Source organism: Chaetodon trifascialis, chromosome 21 (assembly GCF_039877785.1).
Source record: "Chaetodon trifascialis isolate fChaTrf1 chromosome 21, fChaTrf1.hap1, whole genome shotgun sequence".
Lineage (NCBI taxonomy): Eukaryota > Metazoa > Chordata > Actinopteri > Chaetodontiformes > Chaetodontidae > Chaetodon > Chaetodon trifascialis.
The window spans coordinates 783,407-795,000 of NC_092076.1; the positions used below are offsets into that span (position 1 = coordinate 783,407).

The following is an 11,594-nucleotide window of genomic DNA, read 5'->3' on the forward strand; positions in this document are numbered from 1 at the left end:
TGTGGTTGTTTAGCGTCTCTTCGTGGTAGTTTTGCATCTCTTTGTTGCTGTTTCGCGTCTCTTTGTGGTTGTTTAGCGTCTCTGTGGTAGTTTTGCGTCTCTTTGTTGCTGTTTAGCGTCTCTTTGCGGTAGTTTTGCATCTCTTTGTTGTTGTTTAGTGTCTCTTTGTGGTAGTTTCGCGTGTCTTTGCAGATATTTTTTAAATCAGCGCTGTTCACGCTCACATTTGAGATGTGGATTCCTGCTCAGAATCAGGCCCATTGATTGGCTCGGCTCATTAAACACCCCCAGTGCGTCTCGCCCTTTTCATTCAGGCAGGGTGTTCTTTGCTAAATGTTTTCAGGGCTGCTGTGGAAGAATCTGGATGCCGGCCTTTGCTCTAAATGGCAAACAGCAGATTCTCCACAGTCAGTGTGTTTATGTGGCAGACAGTGATTCGCTGACAGATTCCACTAAACTCCTCAAATGTCACCGATGCCACTCAGAAGACAAACTGACTGGAAACATGGAGAGACGAGATTCAGCACATACAAACGCTGCACCAGAACATGAGCACAGGTGGTCTGCAGGTACCTGAGCATCAGGTGGAAGGATGCTGGAGTGTGTGTGTGTGTGTGTGCGTGTGTGTGTGTGTGTGTGTGTGTGTGTGTGTGTGTGTGTGTGTGTGTGCTGCAGCCATCCTCCCTGTCACCGATCAGGGTTAGATTTTGTAGTGTGCAACGATTTCATACTGTGATCTGAGTCAAACGTGTCAGTGCCGATCACCGATCAATACGTTGTCTGTTTGATCCGTACGTGAACACAAAAGGAAAAACAGCGAGTTGAGCTGCTGGAGGAAAACGTTCCTTCATCATCATCATCATTTGTTGAGAGAACAGTGTGGAGGAGTGATGCTGCGGTTACCGTGGTGAGGCTGCTGATGATGCACTTGAGAGTCTGCAGATTATCCAACAGCATCTCTCCAGCAAGCAGAGAGAAGTCCTTCAGGCAGCTCCACTCCACTGCACGCACATACACACACACACACACACACACACACACACACACACACACACACACACACACACACACACACACACACACAAAAAGAAACGCACACACACACAGACACACACACACAAAAAGAAACGCACACACACACAGACACACACACACAAAAAGAAACACACACACACACACACACACACACAAAAAGAAACACACACACACACACACAAAAAGAAACACACACACACACACACACACACACAAAAAGAAACACACACACACACACACACACACACACACACACACACACACACACACACACACACACACACACACAAAAAGAAACACACACACACACACACAAAAAGAAACACACACACGCACACACACACACACAGGTTAAGCATCCACAGGCTGTAACCAGTCACCGCTTGTCTCTTCATTAGAAATCAATAGTCCCTCCTGAGATGAGGACATTAACCTTCTCACTGATCAGCTCGTCCCCTCCAGGTGTCTTTAATCGTCTCTTTCTGTCTCTTTCTATCTGTTGCTGTCTGATACGTCCTTTCACGTCGACCCTCTGTGAGCGTTCAGCTTCGTTTCCGCTGATTTCGCTCCACTCAGCCTTTGATTCATGATGCGTAATCTGAGCTCATCACACCGATAACCACGTTAATCTGAGACGTTTGGGACAGACACGAGCAGCAGATAGAGCAAGTCCAAATCCACTGAGTGAATCTCAATCTTTTTGATCAACCACACATATCACAGATATTTGAGCTGCTGTGAACCAGGACGACTGGCAAACTGCACAAACACTGCTCACGTCCCCTGCGTGGACACCTTTCACTGCAGTTGTACGGATGGTGGACGTTAATGTGGCCTCGCCGTCAACACCAGAGGGCGCTGCAGCCTCCACGTCAGGAGCTGCTGGTTTCTCTAAAACTAGTCTAAAACTACGAAATCTGACTTCCACTAGAAACCGTCTCATCAGGGAAACAGTAAGCCAGACTGAATCTGACCTGAGATCAGCTCCATTCACTCCACTCTTTCAGGTTTGTTGCTGTGTATTTGTGTGTACTTGTGTGTATTTGTACCTCTGTATTTGGTCACCACGGTGGAGTTGAGACACTGCGGCTCCTGGAAAGTGACGGTCAGCGTGGTGCTACTGCTCACGCTCAGACGAACCATAGACGGGGCCTCCGGGGGACCTGAGCAGGGGCACAAGACCAAGATGTCAGGCTGAAGCTGGAGATGATTTTCTTTAGGATCAGAGAGTAAAAACTGACACACAGGACGCAGATCAAAGGCGGTAAAGACGTCCTGATTCTCAACGTTTTCTGCAGGTGGTGCTCTCTCTCTCCCTCTCCTCTGTCACTCTCTCTCTCTCTCCCTCTCCTCTGTCACTCTCTCTCTCTCTCCCTCTCCTCTGTCACTCTCTCTCTCTCTCTCTCCTCTGTCACTCTCTCTCTCTCTCCCTTTTCTCTCTCTCCCTCCCTCTCTTCTCTCTCCTCTCTCTCTCCCCTCTCTCTTCTCTCTCTCCCTCCCTCTCTTCTCTCTCCTCTCTCTCTCTCCCTCCTCTCTCTCTTCTCCTCTCTCTTCTCTCCCCTCTCTCTTCTCTCTCTTCTCCATCCTCTCTCTCTTCTCCTCTCTCTTCTCTCTCTCTCCCCTCTCTCCCTTCTCTCTTCTCCATCCTCTCTCTCCTCTCTCTCTCCCCTCTCTCTTCTCTCTCTTTCCCCTCTCTCTTCTCCATCCTCTCTCTCCCTCCTCTCTCTTCTCTCTCTCCCCTCTCTCTCCTCTCTCTTCTCCATCCTCTCTCTCTCCCCTCTCTCTTCTCTCTCTCCCTCCCTCTCTTCTCTCTCCTCTCTCTCTCCCCTCTCTCTTCTCTCTCTCCCTCCCTCTCTTCTCTCTCCTCTCTCTCTCTCCCTCCTCTCTCTCTTCTCCTCTCTCTTCTCTCTCTCTCCCCTCTCTCCCTTCTCTCTTCTCCATCCTCTCTCTCCTCTCTCTCTCCCCTCTCTCTTCTCTCTCTCCCTCCCTCTCTTCTCTCTCCTCTCTCTCTCTCCCTCCTCTCTCTCTTCTCCTCTCTCTTCTCTCCCCTCTCTCTTCTCTCCCCTCTCTCTTCTCTCTCTTCTCCATCCTCTCTCTCTCTTCTCCTCTCTCTTCTCTCTCTCTCCCCTCTCTCCCTTCTCTCTTCTCCATCCTCTCTCTCCTCTCTCTCTCCCCTCTCTCTTCTCTCTCTCCCCTCTCTTCTCCATCCTCTCTCTCCCTCCTCTCTCTTCTCTCTCTCCCCTCTCTCTTCTCTCTCTCCCCTCTCTTCTCCATCCTCTCTCTCTCTCTCTCTCTCCTCTCTTCTCCATCCTCTCTCTCTCTCCCCTCTCTCTTCTCCATCCTCTCTCTCTCCCTCCTCTCTTCTCTCTCTCCCCTCTCTCTTCTCTCTCTCTTCTCTCTCTCCCCTCTCTCTCCTCTCCATCCTCTCTCTCTCTCTCTCTCTCTCTCTCTCTCTCTCTCTCCTCTCTCTTCTCCATCCTCTCTCTCTCTCTCCCCTCTCTTTTCCATCCTCTGCTCTGTTTTTTCCTGTTTTCCCTCCCTTGTTTATTCCAGATTAAACTCTGAAAATGTATAACGCAGTACTTCCTGTGCAGTCAGGAGCATTCAGCTGGATCCCTGCTGCTTCTCATCATTTGGTGAAGCATCATCAAATCTCAGGTTATTACTTTAAACGACTTTGGCTTGAAATCAGAAACCTTTCAGAGTCTTTTAGCCCGAAGGAGGCGCTGAATGAAATCACTGCTGAGAGGAAACTGTTGAGAGGCGCCTCAGAGAGGAGAAGCTCTCCACAACACCATGAACCTTTACTTCAAATGATGAAATGAAAACGCCAAATCCCTCTGCTTGACTCTCAAACCTCCTCCTCCTCCTCTGACAGAAGTCTTCCTCTCACCAATCAATAGATTATGACACAACAGGCCGCTGGGCACAGGCATACATAAAGTGTCTCTTTGTAGTCGTGTTATGTCTCTTTGTAGTCACGTTGTGCCGCTCTGTAGTCCCGATGTGTCTCTCCGTAGTCACGTTGTGCTGCTCTGTAGTCCCGTTGTGTCTCTCCGTAGTTGTGTTATGTCTCTTTGTAGTCGTGTTATGTCTCTTTGTAGTCACGTTGTGTCTCTCTGTAGTCACGTTGTGTCTCTCTGTAGTTGTGTTATGTCTCTTTGTAGTCGTGTTATGTCTCTTTGTAGTCACGTTGTGTCTCTCTGTAGTCCCGATGTGTCTCTCCGTAGTCGTGTTGTGTCTCTCTGTAGTCGTGTTGTGTCTCTTTGTAGTCACGTTGTGTCTCTCCGTAGTCGTGTTGTGTCTCTCTGTAGTCGTGTTGTGTCTCTTTGTAGTCACGTTGTGTCTCTCTGTAGTCGTGTTATGTCTCTTTGTAGTCGTGTTATGTCTCTCTGTAGTCCCGTTGTGTCTCTCCGTAGTCGTGTTGTGTCTCTCTGTAGTCGTGTTGTGTCTCTCTGTAGTCGTGTTGTGTCTCTCTGTAGTCGTGTTGTGTCTCTCTGTAGTCGTGTTGTGTCTCTTCAGGACTGGATGCCAAAGTCTGATAGTTTCATGGCACCGACCAAATAAAAAATCATTCAGGACCAAAGTTCGATACCTGAGGATTAAATCTCATCATAAGCCAATAAGCACGCAGCACACCTGTAATAATGCTGGTGATTGGCAGTGATTGGACAGCAGCTTCAGCCTCATGAATAAATGTGAATAAAATGAAATGTGACCTCCGGGAGGCCACACATGGTGAATGCTTGGAGCTCACCTGTGGCTGACCTGAGCAGGAAAGGTGAGAAGCGGTCAGGATGCGGCTGAACGAATGGCAGTGACTCACGTGCGTGCTGGAAGCCCGTCCTCATGCGTTTGTACAGCTTGCTCCTCCACTCCCAGGCTCTCAGCTGTTTGTCCTTGTGGCAGGCCTCCAGAGAGAGGCCGTCTCTCTGCGCCTGAGCCGCCAGGTCCGCCGCCCGCCGCTCGGCCTCCACCACCAGAGAGTTCAGGTGGGCCTCCCGACTCTCCACGCTCACAACTACGACAGAAAACACACACAGAGCGCTGCGGTAAGACGCGGTGGAGCTTCATTTAAAGGGTCCACAGAATGACTGAGTGAAAGTAACAAAGACGTCCTCTTCAATAAACCAGACCACACGCATCCTCCTGTCAGGGTTCAGCTCCCAGACTCTGAGCTCGAGGGCTGGATGGATGTGAGTTTGTGGAGGAGTCGGAGCAGCAGGTTCAGCTCCGTCAAGGCCGGAGACGGCTGAGCCCTCAGCCATCTTTCATAGCAGACAGAAGGAGCGTCCACATGAGAGGCGAGACAACAACAAACCGAGGACAGAAGGAACAGCTGACCAGGGAAGGCACTTAGAGGCTCGTGCCTGTGACACTGCTGCGCTCTCATTGGTGCGTCGTCCAGCGAATGCCACAGTAGAACGCACGCAGACACACATGAGGACGAGCAGGACAGGACAGAAGTGCGTCCTGCGTCCAGGACTCAGTCTGACTGATTCACAGATAAAATCTAAATCTTCAAATGATCTCAAACGTGTTGGATATCTGCAGGACAAACCTGCAATGACTCTTTTGTCCACAACAGGAAGCTGACACCGTCGGCCCTGAGTCTATCCATCCAGCGGTTGCCGTTGGAAACAGCAGCAGTCACATTATAAAGCTGGAAGCGTCACTTCCTGCTCGGACGGCTAGCTGCTAACAGAGGCTGTAAATTAACAGGCTGCTGAGTCTGAGGAGGAGCCGCCTCACAGGAGGGCCCTGTCTAAACATAGACCCCCCCCCCCCCACACACACACACACACACACACACACACACACACACTCACACACAGGCGATGTAGGTGAGCTCAGGAGATGCACACATGATGAAATGGTGGAGGTCAGGCTGAATCATGGACACGAACACGTCGCTCAGACCAGAGAGTTCTTAACTTTCAAACTTTATTTACACTTTCTGGCCCGAACAGACGTCCACATGTTTACTTTTAATAAGTATGAGGGCAGGACTTTCAGTTGTAATGGAGATTTTGACCTTGTAACCACACACACACACACACACGCACACACACGCATGCGCACACACACACACACACACGCAGCTGTCAGGCCTGGGCTGACTGATTTACTTGGCACTTGAGGAATGACATAAACAGAGAGCAGCAGGCCCCAGGAGGGAAAACAGCAGCACTGTTTACTCTGTGTTTGTTTACAAGGATGGGATTGTACCGCCGCCCAGAGTCCAGGCTGCTGTTTGGAGAGCTCTCGCCGCCGCGGCCCCGCGGCCCCGCAGCACAATAAATCACTTAGCTGTAATTGCCCCGGCGTTACATGCATCATTGGAACAGTTAAACCATTAAACGACAAACCTTGTTAAAGCTGTTCAGTGGGAGTCACGCAGGAGGCCCGGCTCGCTCTAAAGTGGCCACTGTTTCACCCCCCACCCCCCCCCACCACCACCACACACACACACACACACACACACACACACACACACACACACACACACACACACAGTGGGGGCTAATGGGGGTTTCAGTGGTAAGGTAAGAACCACCTGTCTTTGGAGAGTTTAGGGAGGACAAACAGGGGACTGATGAGGGAACACTGTGTGTGTGTGTGTGTGTGTGTGTGTGTGTGTGTGTGTGTGTGTGTGTGTGTGTGTGGGCATGGGGGAAGAGGAGGAGGAGGAGGAGGAGGGAGGGGGATAGCAGGCTCATTCAGGTCCAGGTAGAGGAGACCCAGACTGGGCTGCAGACACAAACACAGGCCTGTCTGATCCACAGCATCACACACAGAGAGAGAGAGCGAGTGAGCACGCGAGCACGCACGCACGCACGCACGCACGCACGCACGCACGCACGCACGCACGCACTATACATATATACGATGCAGGGCTCATCATCAGATGTACCTCATTGTTCACAGAAAACAACTTCAGCCTCCCTCCACAGCAGCGCTGATCCAGAGTCTGTGGATTAGGCGGTGTGTGTGTGTGTGTGTGTGTGTGTGTGTGTGTGTGTGTGTGTGTGTGTGTGTGTGTGTGTGTGCTGCTGTGTGAACCGCAGATCCAGAGTCTGTGGATCTGTGCAGGGGAGCTCAGAGGATCACTGCCATTGTTGACCTTTTCCAGCGAGCTCGTGTCTCAGTCCCATGTAAGAAGACATCCTCACGCTGCTGTTAGCTTCTGTTAGCACTCACAGGCGTGCAGCTAGCACGTTAGCTAGTTTCCTCTGTCTGTCCTGTGCGACCGGCTCGCAGCAGCTGCAGCTGCAGCTCAGCCTGGCCTGGAGGAAGACTCGGGTCAGGATGATGAGAGCGTGCACTCGAGCTAAAACAAGGAATCATGTTTAACTTCAGCTGATTTATTATTTATTATTCATCAATCCATCATTTCACCTGCAGAAGACCAGAAGAAGTCAGAAAGATGAAAGTTTAAGAGGCAGAGCCACAAAGCACACTTTAATGTTCGACCTCAGCACAGCTCTCCACAGACCCAGGAGGCCGCTCTGATCTGCTAAAGGTCAGCCCGGACACAAGTGATCAGATGTGACGCCTGTGTGAGGATGAGGAGGAAACCTGCTGCCACAACCACAGGTGGGAGGACAAGACCACAATCAAGAGTCTTTCCAGCCATCTGAGCCGGAATCAGGCTCACTGCTGGCGCTCACAAAGATCATCAGCTGATCAGAGGAAAAGCATCAGACTGAGGGTAGAAATACGTCTCTGCAGCGTTTCTCCTCAAACAGGACAGAGCAGGAGTCGATCAATCAATCAATCAATCAATCAATCAATCAATCAATCAATCAATCAATCAATCAATCAATCAATCAATCAATCAATCAAGCAATCAATCGATCAGCAAACAATGACCTGACCATCCCAAAGTCACGTGAACACCTGGAGCGACGTGTTACTCAACATGTTTGGTCTGAACAGCGCCATCATCAGGCCACACATGAGACCTCCAACAACAGAGAGACCTTTGGTGAAGTATTCAGACCCTTTACTGCAGTAAAAGTACCCACAGTGACGCCTTCACCACGTTTGTTTGGTCCAAAGCTCCACATGACCACAAACACACTGAGATCACTGAGAGGAAAAGCAGCCAATCAAACATCAATGATTCCACAGCAAAGATCAATCAACCACTAAAACAACAGACGATCGATCAGTTTCTGTCAATACACTCATTGATTAATGGACTGATCGTCTCAGCTGGACTTGAACTGTTGGACAGTTTAACAATATGTGCTACTTTTTTATGTCTTCAGCTCTAAAGACACAGTGTCCCTCTGAGGTGTCTCACAGTCAAAGTATGACAAGTAAAGTACAAGTACCTGGAGTTAGTACCTCAGTCCAGTGCTGGAGTGTGTGTGTGTGTGTGTGTGTGTGTGTGTGTGTGTGTGTGTGTGTGTGTGCTGTACTCACAGTGTGGACTCTCCTTGCCGCCGGCCTTCAGCAGCAGTTTGGCGATGGGCGTGTTGTTGGTCATGATGGCGATGTCCAGCGGCGTCAGGCCCTGACTGTTGGGGGTGTTCAGGTCCAGCTCCTCCGCTGAGAACTGGTAGAGCAGAATCTGCACCGTGTCCAGGTCCTGCTGCTCCACCGCCTCCAGGATGCAGTCGCTGCCCTGCATGGTCTGCAGGAGGACACGAGCTCAGCTTTACTGCTGCAGGACAGACGCTGTGACTGACTACCCTTCAGGTACCTTTACTCATGTTTTCCAGGACTGGAAAACTGGTCAGCTGTTTTCCAGCTTTTCCAGGTTTTCCAGGTGAGCGACCCTGCTTTGACAGTTGAACTAAGACTGAAACTAACAGTGAGCACAAACAAACACACTTCATCGTCTGTACGGTGGCCTCTTCAGGACATCTCAGACTCAGCCCGCGTGACCAAACACCAAGACAGCAGGAGGACAGGAGAAGTCTCAGCCAATCAGCTGGCAGTGACACACGTCACCTGACGGCCAGGTGTCAGCAGACTGTGAGCGCTGAGAGGCTGAAAACTGACTCTGGGTCAGATCATTCACCGATCGATCGATCGATCAATCGATCAGCTGTCAAACAACATCAACCAGCAGAAACGTGACGTCTTCGTCTCGTCCTTCGTCCTCGTGTCTTCTTACTTTAACTCTGTACTTTCTTCTTCTCTTCTTCTCACTGCGCTCAGAACACAGTAAACTCGTCTTCCTGTGTTTCCCTCTCTTCCTCCCACTCTCATGCCTCCCTCCTCACCCTCCTCCTCACCCGTCTGCCTCTCTCTTTCATGTTGTGACTGGTGTGTAAATGTCAGCAGGCTCGCAGACACACACACACACGCGCACACACACACACACACACACACACACACACACACACACACTCAGTATGACCTGTCACACCCGTCATGCATGATGAATCTCAGCGACCAAATGTTTCTCAGAGCAGCAGGAAGGACGTGACGATGACAGCAGACAGAAGTGGTGATGAAGAGTGAGAAATGTTCTCCAATGACAGCGTCCATCAACGGCTGAGTGTCCTCGAGGAAGACACTCGACGCTCCTCTGACAATTTACTCATCTGAGACCAAATGAAGGGAGACTGCTGCCCAAAAACAGGCTGAAGACAGACACACAGAGAGACAGCAGGACAGACACAGAGAGACACAGAGAGACACACAGGTGGAGGACAGACAGACAGAGAGACAGACAGGAGGAGACATACAGGTGGAGGACAGACAGAGAGACAGACAGGAGGAGACATACAGGTGGAGGACAGACAGAGAGACAGTGTGACACTGAGCAGCAGTCACAGACGTGATGAATGAAGCGATGGAGGCTCTGAAGACGTCGCTGATAACAGAATTAACGAAGCTCTTAACGAGGTCTTCATCGATCGTCCTGTCTGAAACACGAGCGTCTCAGCGTCTCTGAATCTGACATCAGAGATCACAGAGACATCACAGAGACGAGCCGCTGACTAACACGAGTCCAAGTCCTGAGGACAAACAGGACAAATGCCGTTCAGGCAGAAGCTCGAGGATGAAGAGAAGCAGCTGAGCTCCTCGTTGGTCTGAGTGAGACAATCAGGACGCCGTCAAACGTCTTCTGTGCTGCTAAACCAAGTGTCTTTAAGTTCATCTCATCTAACGTCAAAGACCGACGAAGAGCTGATGAACTGAATCATCAGACGAACCAAAAATAAGACGAGCGTGACCTTTGACCAGTTTGATGTGATTCAGGAGGACAAATCGAAGCCTCGTCTCTCAGATGATGGACGTCTCATCACTCTGAAGGTGTCTGTAAACTGTGTTTGACTCATAACGTTTAACTTTGCCGTCTGTGTCCAGCCTCTCTGATTGGACAGAAAACTGGCCAAAAGTTCACTGCAAACACCACAGAAAGTCTTCCTCCTCCTCCTCCTCATCGTCCTCTGAGACTCACCGAGGCTTTGCGGAGGCGGTCCGTCTTTCCAAAGAAGTAGGCATCTTCGAAGGATGAGGTGCTTCCTCGGAGCTTCTCCGACAGGTTCCGGTACAGACGCTTGGCGGCGCTGGGGGAGGCTGGCCCACCGGGACACTTCCTGGTCTGGGACAACTGCAGGTTCTGCATCTGCTGGGTCATGACACCCGGGAGGCGTCTGCAGGGACGGACGGAGGGACAGACACAGGAAGGTTATCTGAAGGACTGAACTGGTCCTGACTGTAATCTGTGATCTGAGAGAAGGAAGTGAGAGAAGACGGAGCAAAGGAGAGAGGACAGACAGAGACACTGGAGACGTGTGTCCAACCACATCACCCATCAGCTGACATAAAAGACCTTAAACATTATTTCATATGCTTTCAAATGATGTCACATGTCCATCTCCTGAACTCTGATTGGCTCAACAGTCACATCCCATCGTTCATACTGTGGTTAAAACAGGTGTGTTCGCATCGGCTGGCAGCTCACTGATTGGACAGTTTTAAAGGTGTCATCGTCAGCTCTACGTGGTCCCACAGAGGACATCTACTTCTGCTGACTGACAGCAGTGCTACTTTCTGTGTGTATGTTCATGTCTTCTGGTGTCGGACAGGGACGGACAGGACGTCAGAGACTGAACCAAAGTGTTGGAACACGCAGAGACGCAGAAAACCACCACCGTCTTTATGAGTCCTCAGGCTGCTGTCTCTGCTGCCTTCAGCTCTCTGTCAGGACAGATTGCTTCAGTTTTTCATCGGTGCTTCAATGACCCCGTGGCGCCCCTGGCGCCCCCGACCCCCCCCCCGCCCCCGACCCCAGCCCCACTCATTCTCGACCCTACACATTAAAAGCTGTCACTGAAATGACAGGACGGTCAAAGGGGGCTTGTGTGGGGGTCATGATGGAGGGAAGCTGTGGCTTCATACATGGACGGACAGGACTGGAGGAAGAGCTCGGTCGTCTTGATGAAGACGTCCATGAGCTGACAGAGCGGGAGCGAGGACCTTTGTCCCGGAGGTCTGCAGGGTTGAGCCTGCATCATCACAGTCCCGCTCTGTCTGAGTGTCTTCTCTGCGCATCGTGTCCTTCACGTCATGTCTGTGCTGTGTGTCCACAC

General features: G+C 50.8%; 1 protein-coding gene across 3 annotated transcripts in view; it reads right to left on the reverse strand.

Annotated features, from left to right (window-relative positions):
- The window catches only part of ankfn1a (ankyrin repeat and fibronectin type III domain containing 1a), a 67,176-nt gene that overhangs the window by 20,540 nt on the left and 35,042 nt on the right, over positions 1–11,594 (reverse strand). For all 3 annotated transcript variants that reach the window (XM_070991245.1, XM_070991244.1, XM_070991246.1), the window contains 5 exons: positions 10,460–10,655; positions 8,467–8,677; positions 4,862–5,056; positions 2,085–2,198; positions 904–1,001 (listed from right to left, as the gene is read on the reverse strand). In XM_070991245.1, coding sequence (XP_070847346.1) covers positions 904–1,001; positions 2,085–2,198; positions 4,862–5,056; positions 8,467–8,677; positions 10,460–10,655 — 814 coding nt within the window. The remainder of the gene's footprint in view (positions 1–903; positions 1,002–2,084; positions 2,199–4,861; positions 5,057–8,466; positions 8,678–10,459; positions 10,656–11,594) is intronic.